The sequence below is a fragment of the Thalassophryne amazonica genome, chromosome 2, assembly GCF_902500255.1.
Source record: "Thalassophryne amazonica chromosome 2, fThaAma1.1, whole genome shotgun sequence".
NCBI classification, from domain to species: Eukaryota; Metazoa; Chordata; class Actinopteri; order Batrachoidiformes; family Batrachoididae; genus Thalassophryne; species Thalassophryne amazonica.
The window spans coordinates 101,968,406-101,988,044 of record NC_047104.1 but is presented as its reverse complement, the minus strand read 5'-3'; the positions used below and the strand labels follow the sequence as shown (position 1 = coordinate 101,988,044).

General features: G+C 46.7%; 1 protein-coding gene across 1 annotated transcript in view; it reads right to left on the bottom strand.

Moving 5' to 3' along the window:
• Nucleotides 1–19,639, bottom strand: part of galnt18b (UDP-N-acetyl-alpha-D-galactosamine:polypeptide N-acetylgalactosaminyltransferase 18b) — a 366,991-nt gene that overhangs the window by 131,147 nt on the left and 216,205 nt on the right. The window contains exons 5-6 of the mRNA XM_034190778.1: nt 10,443–10,640; nt 10,105–10,219 (exon numbers count right to left, since the gene is read on the bottom strand). Of these exons, the coding sequence (XP_034046669.1) occupies nt 10,105–10,219; nt 10,443–10,640 (313 nt within the window). The remainder of the gene's footprint in view (nt 1–10,104; nt 10,220–10,442; nt 10,641–19,639) is intronic.

Genomic DNA, 19,639 nt, shown 5'->3' with positions numbered 1-19,639 from the left:
GGACTTCCGGATTTTTTCTGCTCAATCAGGTTGGAATGCCGCAGCATTACGGGGCGTGTTTGTAGACGGGTTAAATGAGTCATTAAAAGACGAGCTGGCGGTCCGTGATGAGCCAAACGATTTAGATGAGCTAATATCGTTGGTGATTCTCTAGATGATCGGATGAAGAGCGTGGACGCGAGAGAGGACGCCCATCAGAGCGGGTTTTTTTTGTCTCGGGCTTTCCCCGACACAAAGCTGGGCCGCCTCTCTTCGCCCCACTGAGGCTCCTCCGACGGGACCTCCGGCTCCTCCTATTGACGAGCCCATGCAGCTCGGACGAGTCGAGATTCCTGTATTGCCCCGACACGTAAGCGTCAAGAGAAATACGGTGACGTAACTCCAAGTGTTCTGGGACAGGCAAAAGAACCCACATAAAAAAAAAAAAAAAAAATTCTAGCACAAGTAAATGTTTTGTTTTCTTTAATCAGGGGTTATACTTGTTTGGGGAGGTAGGGGCGTATCTGGTGGAGTGATAGGCGGTTAGAAGCCCGCCTGGGCTCACTTACTTGTCAATTTTGTATGTGTTTTTACATATTTTCTGTTTGGGTTGTTGCTCATTTGCATAAAGTAAAAAAAGGCCACTGACCTGAGTGTGTTGCTGATAGCGTGTGTTTATTGGAAGATATAGTTGTATCTGTTGACTTACCTCACCTTCTCTTTGCTTCACAGAGAATCAGTTTGTCGTGTCCACCTGGGGGGTGTTTGGCGGTGGTAGGAAGTCCAGGAGCGCCGGCTTTAATCCTTGCGGGCGCTGGAGAGCGAGCCACAAATCACTCCACCAGAGGGACGTTGTTTTTATGTTTTTACACTTTTAAGCACAGGTGAATAATAAATAGTTTCTGTTTGGAACCGCTTTCTGGTTATTTTTAGCGCTGGGTCCTGTCTGACGCAGGTCCGCTCCTCAACCCGCGTCGACACATAACATGCTGTATTTCTTTACAAATTCCTGACGTGCAGCACAGCACAGCTGCAAGAGCTCAGCTCAGATATATGCGTGAAAGCAAATGCTTTTGACATAAACTACAGATTTGTTTATTCCTATTTATGTCCAGAGATCAAGGATACACCATGTAGAGTTTATTATGTCCAAAGTTTAAGGATCCAGTGACCAATTTCATATTTATTTACTTTACCGTTTGACAGGTGGACCGTCCCAGTCAAACTCCACACCTGCTGCTGTCGCAAGAGCAGGTTGGGCTTGTCAGCAGAAGCGAAACCTGCCCTGGGCTCGCCTCCCCACCTCACTGACTCTAGTGAACTCCACCTCCCCATCCAAAACAAACAAAATACAAAAAAGGGGGTTGCGATCAAGATTGCTTGCAGTAATTGATGCGTAAACTGAAATCCATAAACTGATTAAACTGAAAAAAAATTATATATATATATAATTTTGGACTTGTTGGACTTCTGTGCTAGTCACAGTTTGTCCATCACGAACACCATGTTCGAGCACAAGGGTGTCCATAAGTGCACGTGGCACCAGGACACCCTGAGCTGGAGGTCGATGATCGACTTTGTAGTCGTATCATCTGACCTTCGGCCACGTGTCTCGGACACTCGAGTGAAGAGAGGGGCAGAGCTGTCGACTGATCACCACCTGGTGGTGAGTTGGATCCGCTGGGAGGGTAGGAAGCCGGTAAGACCTGGCAGGCCCAAACGTATCATGAGGGTCTGCTGGGAACGACTGGCGGAACCCTCTGTCAGCAAGGTCTTCAACTCCCACCTCCGGGAGAGCTTCTCCCAGATCCCGGGGGAGGTTGGAGACATGGAGTCCGAGTGGACCATGTTCTCCACCCCCATTGTCGATGCGGCTGCTCGTAGCTGTGGTCGCAAGGTCTCTGGTGCCTGTCGCGGCGGCAATCCCCAAACCCGGTGGTGGACACCGGAAGTAAGGGATGCCATCAAGCTGAAGAAGGAGTCCTACTTATCTTTGTTGGTAGGTGGGACACCAGAGGCAGCTGATAGGTACCAGAAGGCCAAGCGTGCTGCAGCCTGTGCGGTCGCAGAGGCAAAAACTCAGGTCTGGGAGGAGTTTGGGGAGGCTATGGAGGAGGACTATCGGTCGGCCTCGAAGAGATTCTGGCAAACCGTCCGACGCCTCAGGAGGCGGAAGCAGCTCTCCACCAGCACTGTTTACGGTGCGGGTGGGGAGCTGCTGACCCTGACTGGGGATGTTGTCGGGCGGTGGAAGGAGTACTTCGAGGATCTCCTCAATCCCATCGTCATGTCTTCCGAAGAGGAAGCAGAGACTGGGGACTCGGTGGCAGACTCATCCATTACCCAGGCTGAAGTCACCGAGGTGGTTAGAAAGCTCCTCGGTGGCAAGGCTCCTGAGGTGGATGAAATCCGTCCTGAGTACCTTAAGTCTCTGGATGTTGTGGGGCTGTCTTGGCTGACACGCCTCTGCAGCATCGCATGGCGATTGGGGACAGTGCCTCTGGATTGTCAGACCGGGGTGGTGGTCCCTCTGTTTAAGAAGGGGGACCGGAGGGTGTGTTCCAACTATAGGGGGATCACACTCCTCAGCCTCCCCAGTAAGGTCTATTCCAGAGTACTGGAGAGAAGAATTCGACCGATGGTCAAACCTCGGATTCAGGAGGAGCAGTGTGGTTTTCGTCCTGGTCGCGGCACACTGGACCAGCTCTATACGCTCCATCGGGTGCTCAAGGGTTCATGGGAGTTTGCCCAACCAGTCCACATGTGTTTTGTGGATCTGGAGAAGGCATTCGACCGTGTCCCTCGGCGCACCCTGTGGGGAGTGCTCCGTGGGTCCGGGGTCCTTTGCTAAGGGCTATCCGGTCCCTGTACGACCGCAGCAGGAGCTTGGTTCGCATTGCCGGTAGTAAGTCAAACCTGTTTCCAGTGCACGTTGGCCTCCGCCAGGGCTGCCCTTTGTCACCGGTTCTGTTCATTATTTTTATGGACAGAATTTCTAGGCGCAGCCAGGGTGTAGAGGGGGTCTGGTTTGGGAACCACAGAATCTCGACGCTGCTGTTTGCAGACGATGTGGTTCTGTTGGCTTCGTCAAATCAGGACCTTCAGCATGCACTGGGGCGGTTTGCAGCCGAGTGTGAAGCGTCCGGGATGAAAATCAACACCTCCAAATCCGAGGCCATGGTTCTCGACCGGAAAAAGGTGCTTTGCCGTCTTCAGGTCGGTGGAGTGTCCTTGCCTCAAGTGGAGGAGTTTAAGTATCTCGGGGTCTTGTTCACGAGTGAGGGACGGATGGAGCATGAGATCGATAGACGGATTGGTGCAGCATCTGCAGTGATGCGGTCGCTGTATCGGACTGTCGTAGTGAAGAGAGAGCTGAGTAGGGGGGCAAAGCTCTCGATTTACCGATCGATCTATGTTCCGATCCTCACCTATGGTCATGAGATTTGGCTCATGAACGAAAGAAGGAGATCGCGAGTACAAGCAGCCGAGATGAGTTTCCTCCGCAGGGTGGCTGGGCGCCCCCTTAGAGATAGGGTGAGGAGCTCGGTCACTCGGGAGGAGCTCGGAGTCGAGCCGCTGCTCCTCCACATCGAAAGGAGTCAGTTGAGGTGGCTCGGGCATCTTTTCCGGATGCCCCCTGGATGCCTCGCTGGAGAGGTGTTCCGGGAACCTTCGTGTGCATGCGTGAGATTTTTCACGCCTGTCGGTTGCGTCATTCCCCTGTGAGTAGGCTTTGAGTGAGCACTGGTCCTCCCCCCTCGTTGGATTTTCATTGCGAGGAAAATGTCTGAACGATTGAAGCAGCGCTGAATCAAATTTTTCCAGAAACTGTGAGAGACAGCCAGGTGGAAACCATTCGGAAGATTCAAACGGCTTTCGGTGGCTTTTCAGTCGAGTGAGTATCCGAGGAATTGTGTAAGAGCTGGACATGTCACAACATGTCCTGTGAGACTTCCAACTTCCGCACGTCTTTCATTACAAAATCTCCTGTAACAGTGCAATGTGCCGAAAAAGTGCTGATGTCCACCTCTTCTGCAATTTCTCTGGTAGTCAGACGACGTCCCGGATCAACACAGCGTTCACTTTGGAAATGATCTGGTCGTTTCAGCCTGTCGATGGCCGCTCGGAGCGCGGCGCACCCTCCGCCATTGTGCGCCGACTTTAAACCAGTTGTAACACTCCTTAATCTGTGTGATGCCCATAGGATCGTCACCGAAAGCCGTCTGAATCTTCCGAATGGTTTCCACCTGGCTGTCTCTCACAGTTTCTGGAAAAATTTGCTGCAGCAAAGCTCCAAATCATTCCACCTCGCAATGAAAAGCCAACGAGAGGGGAGGACCAGTGCTCACACAAAGCCTGCTCACAGGCGAATGATGCAACCGACGGGCGTGAAAAAAATCACGCATGCGCATGAAGGTTCAAGGTTGACTCATGCAAGCACACATGATTCAAATCCACATGGTTTTTGAAAAAAATAAAAAGGTCTGATACTTTTTGGACAGACCTCGTATATGTAGGATTTTCAAGTGGCCAGCAGTTTCTTCTCAAACACTGATTTATGAAGAACATTCATGCCAAATCTGATGCTTGTTTCACCGTGTGAAAGATTGCTTCAGTTATCTGCTGCACCAAAGAACAGGGTCCAAATAAGAGTGGAGTGGGTGAACACCCTTTCTGGCAAATAAAAAAAAAAAAGCAAAAAAATCAGAAACCTGAACACAAACCCACAATTTGCAATTAAGACAAGAAATTCTGCACATAGAAAAAAAAAAAACTTTTTCATCTGAGCTGTTTGCTACTTTATTTTAGCAGCAGTACAAAATGTGTGAATGCAAGAGAAGTTCAACATTAAACTCGATATTGCCATATTACCCAAAAATAAAGGGTGTAGATACTGTAAGTGTAAAAGCCAGTTGCGCAGTATAATTACACTAATTCTTGCACAATCCTTAACACCTGCTGAGCTGTTACATTTCATACAACTCTTCTCTCCCTCTGTGGCCCTGTGCAGGAATTCTATCTACAATGTCGACTTCATTACTTTACTTAAAAAAAAGGGGCCAAAATCAAGATGTGTGAAAGCAAATACATTATGAAAAGTGGAGGAAAAAGGTGGCACTATGGTTCTGTAAATCACATAGTGCAACCAAACCCTCCACTGGTTTTGACCTCTGCTGTATTTGTCAAGCAAGATCTCTCCTCTCCACTGGGATCAATGTTCAAGCTTTATTATTCACTCTGTGCTCCTGAATTTCCCATTTATTCAGCTCCGAGGCCCTCAGCTACTCCAACTCAACCTGATGGCTGCAGTTTCAGCCTCCCCAGGTTCTCCTTTAATCAGCCATGCCCCCCCCCCCCCCGTGTGCACACTGCATGCAACATCCTGATGCTGGAAGACAAAACGTGTCCCTCATACGCCAAAGTTGACCCACGCACAAAAGCAGGGAGGTGATCATCTCATTATCACATGTTTTATCACAAAGGCACCAAAGTTTGAATACTAACCATTTGGTAATAGTAAAGTCTTGGAGTTTTGAAATCCAAGGTAACAGGACCTGTAGGCATGAAGATGGTAGGGGCCACGGAAAACTGACATTTGACTTCATTGACTTTGTCAGAGGAAGTCTGGAATCCACCCAAGTGTCTACCACATTTGGACCAAATCAGGTTGAAAATCAAATTCCAAGATGGTGACCTTTGCCAAAATTCTAATTTTAACTGTAATTTTGGATCAACCCTCATTGACGAACCAAGGAAGGATGACCTGGGAGGTGCAGGCTAGCAAACAGGCAGACCCGACCTTGACCCCAATGAATGACCTTTGGCAAATTTAACCTCGTCTGGGTAATTCCACAAACCACCAAAATATGTGGAGCAAGTTTGGCACAAATTGGATTTCGAAGAAAAAACAAATATGGTTTTGACCTTGACCTTTGCCAAAACAACCTCTTTAATGGAAAATCTGGAGTTGACTGTCATCCACATATCAAATTAAGTGGTAAGTGACTAAAGGACTTGGAAGCAGACAAATAAACAAAACTTTTTGACATTTGACCACAACAACCTTGACCTCAGTAATTAACCAATGACATTATTGGACATGCCTGGGCAATCCCACACACCATCTACACGTGTGTGCCAAGTTTGCTCAAATCACAATGGGGGAAAAAAGGCACAATTCTGAACTTTGACTCTAATGACCTTGATCTATGCCACACCAAACACCATCAGGGCAATTCTGGGGTCAACCAACATACACACAGTAAGTTGTTGGAAATTAGCTCAAGTACATCAAAGGAGTAGTGGAACAAACAAATGTTTCTCAAATTATAGAATGATGATATGGAACCTATTTTTTCTTCTATATATTCTTTTCACTTTGGGAGGGAAAAAAGTCTGTAATTGTCTTGTATTGGCACTTCTACAAAACATGTCTGAAAAACCTGCTGTATAATTCTTTTTCACAGCTCTCAATGATTCCATTTCTCAAGAAGAGCACGTTGGCGGTGCTAGAGAGAGGCGAGGTCTTCTTATGATGCATTGTTCCCGGCTTGCTCCGCCGGCGCAGTACCCACGATTCAAAGGTGTTTGGGGAAATCATTTGAATTGTAATTCGATTTCAGGGCTCTGTCCACTTTGCTGCGTGTTATATTGTGCAGTCTAAATTGACGAATGCCTTACAAAAAAAAACCCCTCAACTTCATGCCTGACCCACATCCATCTGAGAGCTTAAAAAATAAAAGAAGCACAAAGCAACACACAGTGCCTGTAATAAGTGCTGCAAAACAGCTTTGATGCACCAAAAAATATGGTTGCAGAAGTGTTTTATGAAATACTAGAAATGAAAATACATGACGCTGGACTGAACACATAATTAAAATGCTAATTTTAGCACCTCATGATAATTATACATAATATTCATCTTCCGCATTGTGAAGAAAGTTGCTGGTTTGGGCTTTTTTTTTTTTTTTTACTCTGGACTTCCATTTCAATCTAAAGCAACAGACTGTCTTCTGTTGACCCACTCTGTCTCTGAGGATCTGACAGCAGCCGGTCTGTGTGTTGGCAGGTGGTCTGCAGGCACGACCAATATGCTTCAGGCAGGCAGGCAGACAGACCCCGCTGGGGCCCTGAGGGACGGCTAATCTGGGGCCAAGACAGGATCCTCCAGCGTTGCAGTTCACAGCTCATATCACCCCCTGGGCAAAACCATTTTCAGAATCTCAACTACATTAACCTCAGGCGAGACTGCACAAGTTAGCTGTTAAAGTCCAAAACAATCACGACAGAAGTCAGCACAGGAGTGTTCCACTGGTTGTCGCAGCTAAACCTGAGAAACATGAACCGAAATGTTTCATCACGTTTCAGTGTGGGCGATGAAATGTGATCAAATCATCAATGTGTCCAGCTATAAAGCAATCAGTGGGGCTATTATCAGACCTAGGAATTCTAAAAGCACAGACTTTTGAAGGAAGATGACTTACGGGACTAATTTCCCTTCCCTGCTGATGATTGCTCTCAGTCATTAGTGAAGATGGATATCCACACGCAGGTCTTTGTTGTAAATGTGCTTCCTTTTCACAGCGTAATCCGGTGAGTGCAGCTGAGAAGGAGTTGTCCCTTGCTCCTCGCTGTATTGAACAGGCTGATAGCTGCATTAATGGTTCTGTACAATAGACAGTAAACTATCATTAGCTACCCCTGGGAGGGCTGTTCTTTCTCTGGCCCATTGATTGTAGTGCTGCTGAACTAAGTGCATGTCAGCTAACTGCCAACTCCCAGTCAGACCCTGCCTTTGGACATAAATGACCACATCATTGTTTCTGTAATTTTAGGTTGTGTGCTGGAGGGAGGCAGACTCCACGGAGTTTCAATCTATTTATTTTCCTATAGTTGATTCTGAGGAGGAGGTTTCACTGCAGCAGGTGTTTGTCCATCTGTTCAGATGGACTCCACAAATATTGTGCAATGATCACACTCATCAGAAGACTAAGTCACCAACCTGGTTGCTTGATTGGGATCCAGATGTGAATTATAGATCATCAAAAATAATCAAATAAATTAATAAATCGCATAACCAGATGGGAATTTTTTCAATATTTCCACAGAATCTCCAAAATATATCAAGAGTTCAAGAAAAATAATTCATTACAGTTTGTCAATTATTGGGATCTTAATCTAGATTATAGATGTAGTTTTTTAACTATAGAGCATTCCGTTGTGAAAGCTCAGATTACAGCCGCTGCTATCCTTCGCATTGAAAGGAGCCAGCTGAGGTGGGTTTGGGCATCTGGTAGGATGCCTCCTGGGCGCCTCCCTAGGGAGGTGTTCCAGGCACATCCAATCTGGGTGGAGACCCAGGGAAGATCCAGGACTAGTGGAATGATTATATCGCCACACTGGCCCGGGAAACACCTCGGAATCCCTCAGTCGGAGGATGTTTAATGTAGCCCAGGAAAGGGAAGTTTGGAGTCCCCTGCTGGAGCTGTTGCCCCCCATGACGTGATTCCAGATAAGCGGTTGAAGATGAGTGAGAGAGACCATTTTTAAACACTTCCCTAGCAAAACCTCATGCGCGAACGCCAGCAAAGACATTTTGTCATGTGGCACATTTTCTCTGGGCACGGCTGAGCATGCAGGTGCTTTCTGATGACCCCAGCAGCTGGAGAAGGCCAAGGGGATGTCACCTTCCACCTGGTTGCAGCACATAGATGGGCACTTTCAAGAAGTTGGGATGGACTGGTAGTGTGTCTGGGTGGTCGGCGTCCAGGACCCAGAGTGGTTTCGTACTGTGGTTGTGAATACCCAATATGTCTTAATGATTAGGCAGACATGGAACATCCTGTGACAAGACTGTGAGCTGTTTCATCACTAGACTGTTGTACGATTTTCTCTCAGCTCTCTGTCTTTATTTTATGTTTACAGCTACCAACTCTGGCTTGTCTGCAGGACTTTTAAGTGAATTAAGTGTTTCACTTGGGGCGTGTATTCCTGGTGTATCTTGCGGCAGATTTAGTAGATGTTTAACAAAACGTGTCCATCAAAACAAAACAAAAACAGTGAGTGATGGGAAAAATTAGTAAAACAGTCAAACACAGAAAGTGTTTGCACACCAGTTATTGCACCCAAAACAACTACTTTATTTCCCAATCAAGTGGTGTTTCAGACCACAATGTCCAGACATTTCAAATAAATACAACTATAAATATGCACTAACGTGGGCACTCTCAATGCAAAATTCAAGGACTGTTTGGCCTTGGTGGATGTATGCCCATGACACGATAAGTTTAACACCCACAGTACACCAGCTTTCAAATTCTCATCCGGACTGTGTAGCCAAATATTGCCTTGAAACTATTTTGTTTTTGCTGTCCACAATTTTCAGATTAACTCAAGGGCACTTCTGACATTGTACATTATAATACTGCACATTCAAGGAGGACAGGCGGAGTAACATGGCACCGCCTACATCATCACCCATAATGACTACATCCAGGACAAGTGCTCCCCTTCCACTAAAACGGAGGTGGAAAATATTGCAGTTACTTGTTGTATCTAAAAACCCTCTGATTATCATTGATCTCTTTTGAAGACATCAACATTAAAAGTAATACTGATTTTGACTTGTACAGCCACAAAGAATGCATCATATCCTGTTCAGACATGCAACGCTATTTACCTTGCAAGCAGCCACAACTATGGGTCATGGTGAATTAGTGATCAGCACTGTTAATTTACAGTAAAAACGGTCCAGGGTTCAATTCTGACCTGGGACCTTTGTGCATGGAGTCTGTGTGGACCTTGTGCCCATGCAGCAGGTTCCAAATCCACACACTCTCCAGGCTTCCTCACAAGTCATATGTATTGTGAGTGTAATTCAATTACCAAAAACACCTTTTTGACAGTTGCTTTTTCTGATTCATCCACACAAACGGTCTTCAGCTACGGCACAAAATAGCACTTTTTATTCAAGTCTAACATTTCCACATTAGAAAAAAGAAAGCAAGGCCATATTGTGTGACCTTCCTACCAACAGCCATTACAATTCATTATTATGGCTAATTTTTCACAGATTACCTGGATGAACAATGGCCTCGAACTGCAGGCAGTGACATAATTACTCACCCTGATGCCCAGCTCCACATTCTCTCCCCCGTACACTTCCATGCCCTCATCCAGCAAACCAATCTCCTCAAAATAGAGACGATCTACCACAAAGCAGCCAATCAGCGCGGGGCTCCTATAGATTAAAGATTAGGATGATCAGTTATGTTTGCTGCTTGCTACTGTTAACATGGTACCACAGTTGCTATAGTGACAGCAGGGACAAGAAAAGGAACCTTGCACAGTCTGATGACTGCATGAAAAACACTACATTATGACCAATACTATGATTAGAATAGTTGAATTATGTGCTATACACTGTATTTATTAGTACAAACACAATCGGAGTGATCACTCACTGAATGGGAGCGCTCTTGTTATCCTTGTGCCACCAGGACTTGGGCGGGTTGAGGTAACGACACCAAAGCTCCCAGTCAAAGCCCTGTGCAGACAGCGGATACTCTTCAATCTCAAACGTGTCATACTTGATATTGTCGAATGATGGAGAGATTATGCGGGTTCTGTCTTCCTTAATTCTCTGGAGAATGGGTTCAGCCCTTTAAATATGGAGAGAGAAAATCATTTTATTGCCAGTGTATGCTTTGACAGGGCTTTTCCATTATCTTTGAGAAGATGTGTCCTGTGAGGATATTGTTAAAAATCAATTTTAGAAAAGGAATTAATGTCAGTCTTTAATAACATGATAGCTATTTTCACCTTTTTCTAAAAGGTATACAAAAAACACATGTGACACAATGTTTTCTTGCAAACATTTACTGTATTATGACAATTCTGCAACTACTACTCAAAAAGTAAATATTAAAGTTTTACAGAAAACAATGTAGAAATATGTTTAAAGGACTTCATGCTCCCCTTTAAATACATGAAATATAAGTGGAGCATTTTTATTTACTACTATTTCTGGTACTTGTGAAGACATTTAAAGTGGTCAAATTGTACACCCTATTAGTGACCTACCGAGGTCCCTGAGGTCTAGAACACAGTAATAATTTCAGCCAAATAATAGTCTATAAACCCTGAGGCAGTGTACCTAAAATAAATCCCTTTTCCTGCTATGTAATGAATGTAAATGTGCCTGTTGCTTTCAATCAATGTAAGGGAGCTGCTGTTGGCCACACCCCCTCACTCTTGAGAGATGGGTTTGTTTCTCCACCTCTTTCCCACGGACTTGTTTTTTACAGAAGTGTCATATACACTTTGGGACTCTGAGTGTGTCATCTCAACCACATCTATATTATAATAGCCAAGTGGCCTCTGTGTGTGTGTGTGTTTGGCTTCAATCACACAAAAACCGGGAAGAGTTGCCATTTGGTATTTTGGGTCAAGGATGAATGCTGCAAAAACAGAAAGTAGATAGGACTAATATTTTTTGAGAAATTCCCAATTTTAGATAACCAGTAAGCAATGGGCATTGTTGGACAATGCATTATGGGAGTTCAGGGTTTTTAAGTTTTAAATTCTGTTATTGTGGTTTCTGTTACTTTAACAGTGTTGTTAGTGTTATTGATGTATTCTGTTTTTGTAGGTCAATTGGTTTAGTCAGTTTAGTTAAGTGTTATGTTGCTCTTACCATGGGTTGAGTCTCATGTTGCTACCATGAGTGAAATGTGTAGTGGTTTTAATGTCTTCCGCCACCGGCTTTTCTTTTCTTGTGTGTCAAATTAAAAGCACCTGCTTAAAGCAGCTATGCATGCATGTGTGCAAGTTCAATCACAGACAAACTGTGGACAGCTGACATTTGCCATTTAGTATGCTTATGTATTTTGGGTCAAAGATGAACACTGCAAAAATGGAACATTGGAGAAGCTACGAATATTAGCTAACAACACTGAACAATGGATGTTGCTAACTACTTTCTGGACTGGCATGCTATTCCAGCACAGGATGGTAAGTCATTTTTATATTAAAAGTGCGAGTGTGGTGAGTAATTTTATTTAGTAAGTTCAATGTAAGTATATAATACAATTGTAAATACATTAAAAATACAATGATGACACAACAAAGTGAAAACACTTATTTCCATTGTGGTCCATTTAAAAATCAAATGACAAAATAGAAGTAAAAATGAAATAATAATAATAACAACAATAATACGAGTGAGGAGCCACACAGTGGCGCAAAGCTTGCTCATGGCACAGGGAGTCTCAAACAGGAAGTGCCAAATTTTTAGTCCATAGTTAAACAGGAAATGTCAAATGTCAAACACCTCCTGGATCGACACTTTGAAGGACTTAAATAACCTCTTAATTTTGCTCTCTGAATGACACCAGGATGATGCATTTCACTTAAAAATACACATGCCACAGAGTGTTTCTCAATTATACTCCAAAGTAGTGGAACTCTTGGTATTTCACACATTTTAATTTGTTTATGCCATTTCAAATACAAATAAATAAATAAATAAATCTAAAGTTATCTTCATTAAACTCAAACTGAAAGCAAATGTCTACAACTTGATATAAATTAATTAAAAATATAAAATACAGCTTCCTGATGAAGTGGTGTAGAGGAGGATTTTCTTAAAAAGAAGACCTGAACATTCAGCTACAATTTGCCAGAAAGTACATCTGAGATGTAAGCCGAGATTTGATGTTTTAGTGAAAGAAACGTTTGTATTTCTTCATAATTATTATAAATAAAGACATATTCAGTGACATATTCATATTCAGGCATATTCAGTGTTCATGTTTCCATTTCCTGACTTGTCTGAAGAAAACTGGCAATAAAACTGATTATTATTTATAGCTATTGTGTTGTGTGGGCCGCTGAAGAGGAGGTACTGCTGGCCCACCACCACTAGAGGGCGCCCTGCCTGGAGTGCGGGCTCCAGGCACCGGAGGGCGCTGCCGCCTTACAGGAGCAGCCAGGATGACAGCTGTCACCCATCACCGGAGACAGCTGATCCCAATCACTACGGAGGTATATCAGCAGGACGGCATCTCCACCTCATTTGCCGAGATATCGTTTCTACCAGAGAGGTAACGTATCAAAGCAAATAGAGTGCATCTTTTGGATTGAGCTAGTTTTTTTTGGATTACTGTTCCAACGAGAGGTGGAGGTACCTTTCCTGCTGTTCGGAGTCCTGGGTGCATACGCGCCCCCATCTAACTGTTCTTTGCTCCTCGCCAGCAGTACCAGGTCCGACACGCGGAGGCAGTGGCCACCTGGGAGTTCGGGACTTGGCGGCTCCAGTATTCCCGGGGTCCTGTGGCGGAGGAAGCCGTGTGGTTCCGGTCTTACCTTGGAGAGGCGTCTCCTATCTTCGAGCCTGCCCACACGACACTTTTGTGAATTGACTGTTGTCCATTGCTGTGATTGGTTGTATTCGTTGTGCACATTCACAACAGTAAAGCGTTGTTATTTTGACTTACTCCATTGTCCGTTCATTTGCGCCCCCTGTTGTGGGTCCGTGTTCCTACACTTTCCCAACAGGATATCTCGGCCAGCGTCATGGATCCCGAGGGGCGTCAACCGGCTGTTGAACGGCCAATGGAAGAACAGGACGCGCAGGCGTCCGCGGGAGGGGTAATCGGTGAGTTGCAGCGGATCCTCACCGCTTTCACGACTCGGTTGGATTTCATGACCGAGCAGAATGTCCTCCTGAACCGCAGGGTGGAGGCTCTCGCCGCGCAGGTGGAAGCGCGCCCTCCGGGCGCCGCTGCGGCTCTCCCTCCCGTAGATCCTGTGCGTAACGTTGACGTTCCACTGGTTGTTCAACGACCTCTCCCTCCTTCCCCGGAAGCATACATAAGCCCTCCAGAGCCGTACGGAGGCTGTGTGGAGACGTGCGCGGATTTTCTGATGCAGTGTTCGCTCGTCTTCGCACAGCGTCCCGTTATGTACGCGACCGATGCTAGTAAAGTAGCTTATGTCATAAACCTGCTTCGCAGTGAGGCACGCGCTTGGGCTACAGCGCTCTGGGAGCAGAATTCACGGCTCCTTCTGACATACGATGGGTTTGTGAGGGGGCTCAGAACCGTGTTCGATCACCCTAATAGAGGAGAAACCGCTTCAACCGTGCTACTGTCAATGAGACACGGGCTCTGAGGGGAATCTGTTGGACTGCAGATGGGCCAGGGAGATAGGGCTCCCTCTGGTGGCGCTTACCTCGCCTGTGCAGGTTCGAGCACTAGATGGCTCCCTGCTCCCTCCGATCACACATAAGACACCACCTGTAACGCTGGTGGTGTCAGGAAACCACCGGGAGGTGATCGAGTTTTTTGTGACTCAGGCCACTTCCCGTGTGGTTTTAGGCTTTCCCTGGATGTTGAAGCACAATCCCCGGATTGATTGGCCGTCCGGGGTAGTGGTTCAGTGGAGCGAGACCTGCCATCGGGTGTGTCTAGGTTCCTCGGTTCCTCCCGGCTCCCAAGCTAAGGAGGAGGTCAGAGTCCCGCCCAATCTGGGGACGGTGCCGGTGGAGTACCACGACCTTGTCGACGTGTTCAGCAAGGATCTGGCGCTCACACTCCCCCCCCACCGTCCGTACGATTGTGCCATCGATTTGGTTCCAGGCAGTGGGTTCCCGTCCAGTAGACTGTACAACCTCTCACGGCCTGAGCGCGAATCAATGGAGACCTACATCCGGGACTCGTTAGCTGCCGGGCTGATCCGAAATTCCACCTCCCCGATGGGCGCAGGTTTCTTTTTCGTGGGTAAAAAAGATGGCGGACTTCGTCCATGCATCGATTATAGGGGGCTGAACGAAATCACGGTTCGCAACCGATACCCGTTACCCCTGTTGGATTCGGTGTTCACGCCCCTGCATGGAGCCAAGATTTTTACCAAGCTTGATCTTAGAAACGCGTATCATCTGGTTCGGATCCGGAAGGGAGACGAGTGGAAGACGGCATTCAACACCCCCTTAGGTCACTTTGAGTACCTGGTCATGCCGTTCGGCCTCACAAACGCCCCCGCGACGTTCCAAGCCTTGGTTAACGACGTATTGCGGGACTTCCTGCACCGGTTCGTCTTCGTATATCTAGACGATATACTCATCTTTTCTCCGGATCCTGAGACTCATGTCCGGCATGTACGTCAGGTCCTGCAGCGGTTGTTAGAGAACCGGCTGTTTGTGAAGGGCGAGAAGTGTGAGTTCCACCGCACTTCTTTGTCCTTCCTGGGGTTCATCATCTCCTCCAACTCCGTCGCTCCTGATCCGGCCAAGGTTGCGGCGGTGAGAGACTGGCCCCAACCAACAAGCCGTAGGAAGTTGCAACAGTTCCTAGGCTTTGCTAATTTCTACAGGAGGTTCATTAAGGGCTACAGTCAGGTAGTTAGCCCCCTGACAGCCCTGACCTCACCAAAAGTTCCCTTCACCTGGTCGGATCGGTGCGATGCCGCGTTTAAGGAGTTGAAACGGCGCTTCTCGTCTGCACCCGTTCTGGTGCAGCCCGATCCTAGTCGCCAGTTAGTGGTTGAAGTGGACGCCTCGGACTCAGGGATAGGAGCCGTGCTGTCCCAGAGCGGGAAGACCGATAAGGTCCTTCACCCGTGTGCCTATTTTTCCCGCAGGTTGACCCCAGCCGAACGGAACTATGACGTCGGCAATCGAGAGCTCCTTGCGGTGAAAGAGGCTCTTGAGGAGTGGAGACATCTGTTGGAGGGAACGTCCGTGCCATTCACGGTTTTCACTGACCACCGGAACCTGGAGTATATCAGGACCGCCAAGCGACTGAACCCCAGGCAAGCCCGCTGGTCACTGTTCTTCGGCCGTTTTGACTTCCGGATCACCTACCGTCCCGGGACCAAAAACCAAAGACCGGATGCCTTGTCCCGGGTACACGAAGATGAGGTCAAAACGGAGCCGTCGGATCCCCCGGAACCCATCATCCCGGAGTCCACTATCGTGGCCGCCCTCACCTGGGACGTGGAGAAAACCGTCCGGGAGGCCCTGACACGAGACCCGGACCCCGGAACCGGACCGAAGAACAAACTCTACGTCCCACCAGAAGCCAGGGCTGCAGTTCTGGACTTCTGTCACGGTTCTAAGCTCTCCTGTCACCCTGGGGTGCGAAGAACCGTGGCAGTCGTCCGGCAGCGCTTCTGGTGGGCGTCCCTGGAGGCCGACGTCCGGGGTTACATCCAGGCCTGTACCACCTGTGCCAGGGGCAAGGTGGATCACCGTAAGACATCGGGATTGCTACAGCTCCTGGGTGAAGAAGGGCTTCATCCTGGACCCGGCCCTCCTGGCCGACTTCTACCGTCGCCACCCTGACAAACCCGGTCGTGCACCAGGAGGCGCCCGTTGAGGGGGAGGTCCTGTTGTGTGGGCCGCTGAAGAGGAGGTACTGCTGGCCCACCACCACTAGAGGGCGCCCTGCCTGGAGTGCGGGCTCCAGGCACCGGAGGGCGCTGCCGCCTTACAGGAGCAGCCAGGATGACAGCTGTCACCCATCACCGGAGACAGCTGATCCCAATCACTACGGAGGTATATCAGCAGGACGGCATCTCCACCTCATTTGCCGAGATATCGTTTCTACCAGAGAGGTAACGTATCAAAGCAAATAGAGTGCATCTTTTGGATTGAGCTAGTTTTTTTTGGATTACTGTTCCAACGAGAGGTGGAGGTACCTTTCCTGCTGTTCGGAGTCCTGGGTGCATACGCGCCCCCATCTAACTGTTCTTTGCTCCTCGCCAGCAGTACCAGGTCCGACACGCGGAGGCAGTGGCCACCTGGGAGTTCGGGACTTGGCGGCTCCAGTATTCCCGGGGTCCTGTGGCGGAGGAAGCCGTGTGGTTCCGGTCTTACCTTGGAGAGGCGTCTCCTATCTTCGAGCCTGCCCACACGACACTTTTGTGAATTGACTGTTGTCCATTGCTGTGATTGGTTGTATTCGTTGTGCACATTCACAACAGTAAAGCGTTGTTATTTTGACTTACTCCATTGTCCGTTCATTTGCGCCCCCTGTTGTGGGTCCGTGTTCCTACACTTTCCCAACATATTGTCAAGTTTTAGAGATTTGCTTTCAGATTGAGTTTGAGGAAGATCATTTTAGAAATCTTTATTCTTTATAATTTTGTATTTCTTGTATTTGAAATGGCATAAACAAATTAAAATGTGTGAAATACTAAGTGTTCCAATACTTTTGGAGGGCACAGTATCCGAACCTTATGATGAGTGCAAAATAAGTGTGATATTATTACTGTTTTGTTTAAGAATGTTTAATTTTCACTGTTGCTGCACTTTGTGTGAAATCACAGTCATATCATATATCATATTGATATGACAATATTGAGATACGACAACTTGGCCATATTGTACAGCCCTACTGTCAACTAGCTGAAAACTTTGAATATTAATTTACATCTACATTAAAAAGTAGCAAGGGGTTAAGAGGGCTGTAATTAGAGGGGGTCTGTGGGCCGGAGCCTCCCCAGAACCTGAAAGGCAAAAAAAGAAAAATGCTTAAAAAGGTGGGGGTCTGGGGAGGCAGAGCCCCCCAGAAGCTCAAAGGCTTTAGCCATGCTCATGCTCCCAAGAACCATTTTATTGAAAAAAGTCTGAAGGACATAAATGACATGGTTAGATGATGAGGAGCTTCCAGACATGTGAGAGACAAATAAAGAAAAATGCTTAAAAAGGCGGGGGGTTCGGGGGGGTGGAGCTCCCCCAGAAGCGGAAAGGTTTTAGCAAAGCTAATGCTCCCCTGAAGCATTTACTCAAAAAAAGTCTGAAGGACCTAAATGACATGGTGAGATGTTGAAGAGCTTTGCTTATTCATATTTGCAACATACAGTGAGGAAAATAAGTATTTGCACACCCTGCGTGTTTGCAAGTTCTCCCACTTAGAAATCATGGAGGGGTCTGAAATTTTCATCTTAGGTGCATGTCCACTGTGAGAGACATAATCTAAAAAAAAAAATCTGGAAATCACAATGTATGATTTTTTTTATTTATTTATTTGTATGTTACTGCTGCAAATAAGTATTTCAACACCTGTGAAAATCAGTGTTAATATTTGGTACAGTAGCCTTTGTTTGCAATTACAGAGGTCAAACGTTTCCTGTCGTTTTTCACCAGGTTTGCACACACTGCAGCAGGGATTCTGACCCTTTCCTCCACACAAATCTTCTCTAGAACAGCCAGGTTACTGGCTGTTGCTGAGAAACACGAAGTTTGAGCTCCCTACAAAGATTTTCTATTGGGTTTAGGTCTGGAGACTGGCTAGGCCACTCCAGAACCTTGATATGCTTCTTACGGAGCCGCTCCTTGGTTATCCTGGCTGTGTGCTTCGGGTCATTGTCATGTTGGAAGACCCATCCACGACCCATCCACGACCCATCTTCAATGCTCTAACTGAGGGAAGGAGGTTCTTCCCCAAAATCTCGCAAAACAATGCCTCCGGTCATCCTCTCCTTAATACAGTGCAGTCGTCCTGTCCCATGTGCAGAAAAACACCCCCAAAGCTTGATGCTTCCACCACCATGCTTCACAGTAGGGACGGTGTTTTTGGGATGGTACTCAGCATTCTTCTTCCTCCAAACACGGCGAGTGGAATTAAGACCAAAAAGTTCTATTTTGGTCTCATCTGACCACATAACTTTCTCCCATGACTCCTCTGGATCATCCAAATGGTCATGGGCAAACTTAAGATGGGCCTGGACATGTGCTGATGTAAGCAGAGGAACCTTCTGTGCCATGCATGATTTTAACCCAAGACTAATTAGTGTATTACCCACAGTAACCTTGGAAACAGTGGTGCTAGCTCTCTTCAGGTCATTGACCAGCTCCTCCTGTGCAGTTCTGGGCTGATTCCTCACCTTCCTTAGGATCATTGATACGCCACGAGGTGGGATCTTGCATGGAGCCCCAGTCCGAGGGCTTCTTCCATTTTCTAATAACTGCTCCAACAGTTGATCTTTTTTCACCAAGCTGCTTGGCAATTACCCTGTAGCCCTTTCCAGCCTTGTGGAGGTCTATAATTTTGTCTCTGGTGTCTTTGGACAGCTCTTTGGTCTTAGCCATGTTAGTAGTTGGAGTCTTACTGATTGTGTGGGGTGGACAGGTGTCTTTATGGAGCTAACAACCTCAAATAGGTGCTTCTAATTTGGAATAATAAGTGGAGTGGAGGTGGACTTTTTAGAGGTGGACTAACAGGTCTTTGAGGGCCAGAATTTCTGCTGATTGGCAGTTGTTGAAATACTTATTTGCAGCAGTAACATGCAAATAAATTATTAAAAAATCATACATTGTGATTTCCGGATTTTTTTTATTTTTTTTTTATTATGTCTCTCACAGTGGACATGCACCTAAGATGAAAATTTCAGACCCCTCCATGATTTCTAAGTGGGAGAACTTGCAAAATCGCAGGGTGTACAAATAGTTATTTTCCTCACTGTATACATATTAGTGTGTATATGACAAGAAGAACCTAAGGGCCCCTTCACACATAGTCCAATTAAGTACAAATCTGGGTGACTCATGGCAGAATAGCTCGTATGAGCAAACCATGAAAACATCGAGCTGATGGGCACGATGGTGTCGTGCACATGACAGTGTCGTGCGAGCAGGAACACAGTGTGAGCAGCTGGG